The sequence below is a fragment of the Miscanthus floridulus genome, unplaced genomic scaffold (genome assembly GCF_019320115.1).
Source record: "Miscanthus floridulus cultivar M001 unplaced genomic scaffold, ASM1932011v1 fs_742_7_8, whole genome shotgun sequence".
In the NCBI taxonomy this organism is placed as follows: Eukaryota; Viridiplantae; Streptophyta; class Magnoliopsida; order Poales; family Poaceae; genus Miscanthus; species Miscanthus floridulus.
In genome coordinates, this window is record NW_027097211.1 from 7,514 (window position 1) to 12,390 (window position 4,877).

Below are 4,877 nucleotides of genomic sequence, written 5' to 3' on the forward strand. Positions count from 1 at the left end.
ACTGTCACAAGGCAAGCATGGCCTATCCTTGCCTCCATTTTAGTAGGAGGATGCACTATTGGGGGCATGACCTCCATTGTGACACGTGTGGGCGGCACACTTGGTGTTGTTGATTTTACATCCATGTGATGACCTTGTATGGCCGACTTTTATACCCTTGGTGTCAATGTTTCGAGTCACCAACTAGTAAATTTGTATTTGCGCATCTAGCTTGGATGGTGTGCTTGAAAGACACAAGGATTTATACTAGTTCGGGTTGAATGTCCCTACGTCTAGTTCGGCGCTGCTCGTGTTACCAGCACTTGGTTTGTAGTAGGCTTTACAAACGGGCGAGAGAGGGAGAAGGTCCCAAGTCTTTGGTGTGTGCGTGTGCTGCTAAGGCATGTAGATGTGTCGTGTCTATTACCGTGCAGAGTCATCTTTGGCCTCCTCTTCAGGGGGCGTCCTGCTTCCCCTTTTATAGTCCAAGGGGATGAGCAGATTACAGAGAAGAAGAGAGAGAGACAAAGGGGTAAAAGTCAAGGGGAAGAAAGCCTCTCGGACCGCCGTGCCTTTCTTTTCCTTCATACGAGCCTTGCTAGCACTGTAGAAGGTGACAAGTACGGCCTGCGCTGGGTGCCTGATCTTCAAGGCATGCTCAGTGACTTCCCTCAGAATGCCCAGCATGTCTGAGGGTTTCCACATAAAGATATCTCTATTGGCGCAGAGGAAGTCGACGAGCGCGCTTTCTTATTTGGAGGAAAGCGTGGTGCCGATCTAGAGCACCTTGCCGTCAGGGCTGCTAGGGTCCACGGGGATCTCCTTGTCATCTTCAGCAGGCTCAAAGGACCCAGCCAACCACTTGGAGTCCAAGGGCTCCTCAGCGGTCCTCTCCCAGATTGCCTCAAGCTCGGTGGAGGCGATGATTGCAGCGGCGTGCTCGCAGCACTCCACCTCGCACTCGTAGGCACCTTGGAAAAGAAGTGCCGACGATGATGACCCCACATGGGCCCGACATTTTTAGCTTTAGGTAGGTGTAGTTTGGGATGAACATGAACTTCGCATAACATGGCCACCTGAGGATCACGTGGTATGTCCCATGGAACCCAACCACTTTGAACGTAAGGGTCTCCATCCTGTAGTTGATTGGATTCCCAAAAGTGACGGGCAGATCATTCTTCCCGAGCGGCATGGCCTGCTTCCCCAGCATGATGCTATGGAAGGGTGCCCTGGTTGATCGGACGCACGATCGGTCAATGCCAATGGCGTCGAGCGTCTCGGTGTATAGGATGTTGAGGCCGCTGCCACCGTCCATCAGTACCTTGGTAAGCCGCTTCTTACCAATGATCGGGTCAACGATGAGTGGGTACCTTCCCAGCTGAGGGATGCTATCAGGATGGTCAGTCCGGTCGAAGGTGATGGCGGACTCCAACCACCAGAGAAAGGAGGGCACGGCGGGCTCGGTCGTGTAGACCTCACGGTGCACCAGCTTTTGCTAGCGTTTGGAGTCATAGGCCGTGGACCCCCCAAAGATCATGAGGTATCCATTGGGGGTCAGGAAGCCGTCATCCTTCCCATCGACATCGTCCATTATCTGCCTAGGGTCTTTTTTCGACTCTCCTTTGCTGGCGCCACCGGACAAGAACCACTTCATGAGGGCACAGTCCTTGTACAAGTGCTTGACGGGGAAGGCGTGGTTCAGGCACGGTCCTTCGAGCAGCTTTTCAAAGTGGTCGAGGGTGCCCTCGGTGGGCTTATGACCCCCCCTTTTCGGTCGGCAGTGGCCACAAGTGAGCTCTCGCACCGTTGCTTGTTCTTCTTCTTATGGGGATGGTTGGAGGCGCCCTTGCCATTGTCGTCATCCCGCTTTGCCTTGCCCTTGGAGCGGTCGAAGAAAGCTCCGACCGCCTCTTTGCCCGATGCATGGCTAGTGGCGATGTCGAGGAGCACCTTGGTGGTCCTTGGACCCTTGCAGCCCAACTTGTGGACCAGGGACTCGCAGGTGGTCCCAAATAGGAAGGCCCCGATGACGTCTATGTCGGTGATGTCGGGCAGCTCGTTGCACTACCGAGAAAAGCGTTGGATGTACTCATGAAGTGTTTCTCTAGACTTTTGCTGACAGTTCTTGAGGTCCCATGGGTTTCTAGGGCATGCGAGGTGCCCTGCAAGTTGCCCACAAAAATCTCCTTCAAGTCAGACCAATTGTGGATGCGGTTGGGCAGAAGGTGCTCCAACCATGTTCATGCCGAGTTGGCGAGGAACAGGAGGAGATTGTGGATAATGAAGATGTCACTATCTGTGCCACCAGCCTAGCAAGTGAGCCAATAGTCCTCAAGCCACACTTCAGGGTTCGTTTCCCCGGAGTACTTTGGGATGTTGGTCGGTGGCCGGTACCGTGGCTGGAAGGGCACGTTGAGGATGTGGCGACCAAAAGCCTAAAGCCCTAGTAGGTCGGGGCTTAGGCTCTAGTCCTCAGTGTTGTCATAGCGCCCACCGTGGCGAGGGTGGTAGCCATGGCTGGCCCTATCCCTTTTGCCACCGTGGGCACACCTACGGGCGTTCAGAGTGTCACGGGCGTCGCAATTGCGGTCAAGGCGCTCGTGCACCGGGACCACAACCCTCTGTCCATCATTATGCGATGCCTGGTGGACGGAGACATCCTTGGCATGTTGCCCCGAGGGCGCATGGCGATCAACGTCGAGCTCGCGTCGTTGGGACAACGAGATCTCTGGTTGCTGCACCGTGGCGTGCTTGAGTAACGTGCGGATCTCTCGGTGAGTCCAATGGTCCTCTAGCATCATGGGCTCAGGGAGCCCTCGGAGCAAGGCTACCATGGCCGCTATGTTCTGGCTCACGTGGGTGAAATGCGGGAGGCCCCCGTCATCCTCGACGATCCTCTGGTTCACCTCGCGGGCCATGGTGCACATGCGTCCACCATCTCCTCATCGTGCGATCTCTTGCTCGAGCTCCATATGTTCTTGCTCGAGCTGGAGCCGTGCATGCAACTGCTCCTCCTACATGCGTAGCAAAGCCTCCATGCCTTCATCATCGTTGCGTGGTGGATCAGCCGCCTTGTGGACGCTTTTGGCATGCCCATTGGGAGCCTCTGCCATGAAGCCCTCCTATGAAGGGTGATGGCTTCCCCTACTGGAGTCGGAGCCAAAAAAAGATTCTGGGTCCCCCGCGAGAAGGTCATGGAGTGATTCCGTGACATACTCTGCCGCTCCTATGAACGTGTCGTTCGTAGGGGATGGGCGGAAGTGCTGCACCATGGGGTGGCATGTGGCCCACACAGCATTGCGTAGGTCAAAAGGGAACATCGCCGTGGCTGCTCCAATGAGTTGCTCTAGGGTGAGTGGCTCCCCTCCAGCGAGCTACATCATGACGGTGGCGTAGAAGAAGGTGATGCAACGCAGGTCCTCCTGGGACGGTCGGCATCCCAAGATGGTGGCGAGCTGGTGTTCAAGCCTCCCATAGTCAAAGTCGAGGAGCTGGTCGCTCCCGGGGGCATGAGCCTCTGGTGCGTGCAGCCGCAGCTCCTTGAACGCTTCATCGATCATGTCGAGGATGGTGGAGTGAAGAAGCCGGGCGATGGTAGGAGTCGGTGCCAGCTCTCCCTCCACTGTGATGACGAAGTTTAGGCTCCCAAAATGCACATGCACGCTGGGGACCCAGCGGATGCCGTGGTTGGCCATACAAAGCCTGGAGATGACATCGAGATGCGCAAAAGGCCCCTACCTAGCGTGCCAACTGTCGGTGTTTCAAGTCACCAACTAGTAAATTTGTATTTGCCCGTCTGGCTCGGATGGTGTGCTTGGAAGACACAAGGATTTATTCTGGTTCGGGTTGAATGTCCCTACGTCTAGTTCACCACTGCTCGTGTTACCGACACTTGGTTTGTAGTAGGGGTTACAAACGGGCAAGGGAGGGAGAAGGTCCCAAGTCTCTGCTGTGTGTGTGTGTGCTGCTAAGGCGTGCAGATGTGTCATGTCTATTGCCATGTAGAGTCGTCTTCGGCCTCCTCTTCATGGGGCATCCTGCTTCCCCTTTTATAGTCTAAGGGGAAGAGCAGATTACAGATAAGAAGAGAGAGACAGAGGGGTAAAAGTCAAGGGGAAGAAAGCCTCTCGGACCGCTGGGACTTTCTTTTCCTTCATGCCGGCCCCGTCGGCACTGCAGAAGGTGACAAGGATGGCTCCACGCTGGGTGCCTGATCACCGCTGATGCCATGCCCTGGCGTTGTTAGCGGGTCGTGGTGTCCCATCCTGTCCCGGCGGGCGATGCGGCGGGCCAGCATTCTGGTCAGTGACCATAAAGGTAGTAGGCAACATAGTGACCATACATCCATCACTGTTGGTGGTGTGAGTTCCCTAGAGTGACATATCATGGGCATGGTTCATGATGAGATGTGCACGCTCCCTGCACGGTGCTAGAAGTTTGACCTTGGGTCGTACTTTTCTGGCTCATAGTGGTTGGCGGCGGAATGGGCTTCCATTGGGAGCTGCGCCTTAGGGGTCAGGCGAGGTGGGGCCCCTGACCCAGAGGCCGGGTGAGGCGGAGCCCCTGACCCAGAGGCTGGGTGAGGCAGAGCCCCCGGCCTAGAGGTCAGGTGTGGCGAAGCCTGCCCTCAATGGTTGGGAGAGGCGGAGCCCCTGACCCAAAGGTCGGACGAGGCGGAGCCTGCCCCCAGTGGTCGGGCAAGGCGGAGCCCATGCCCTATCGATCGGGCGAGGTGGAGCTCGTGCCCCAGCGGTTGGGCAAGGCAGAACCCGTGCGCCTGGGGTTCGGTTGGAGCTGTAGTCGCGCACTTGACTGCTTGGGCGAATCAATGTTGATGACCATTAGCTCCTCCTCTTCGGGTACCCTGGTATTGGTCCCCGACACTTGGGGTGGAAGGA

General features: G+C 56.4%; 1 protein-coding gene across 1 annotated transcript; it reads right to left on the bottom strand.

The window, feature by feature from the left end:
* Positions 1-756: 756 nt before the first annotated feature.
* Positions 757-1,294, bottom strand: LOC136532948 (uncharacterized). The gene is made up of 2 exons (XM_066525526.1): positions 1,048-1,294; positions 757-950 (listed from the first exon to the last, which is right to left on the bottom strand). The coding sequence occupies exons 1-2, from the start codon at positions 1,292-1,294 to the stop codon at positions 757-759; spliced, it is 441 nt and encodes a 146-aa protein (XP_066381623.1).
* Positions 1,295-4,877: the final 3,583 nt, after the last annotated feature.

Excerpts from the sequence above, each read along its gene's own strand:
- LOC136532948 (XM_066525526.1), bottom strand. The coding sequence starts at position 1,294 with ATGGACGGTGGCAGCGGCCTCAACATCCTATACACCGAGACGCTCGAC. Across the intron at positions 951-1,047 it reads CGTGATCCTCAGGTGGCCAT|GTGCCTACGAGTGCGAGGTG; the intron begins GTTATGCGAAGT and ends TTCTTTTCCAAG.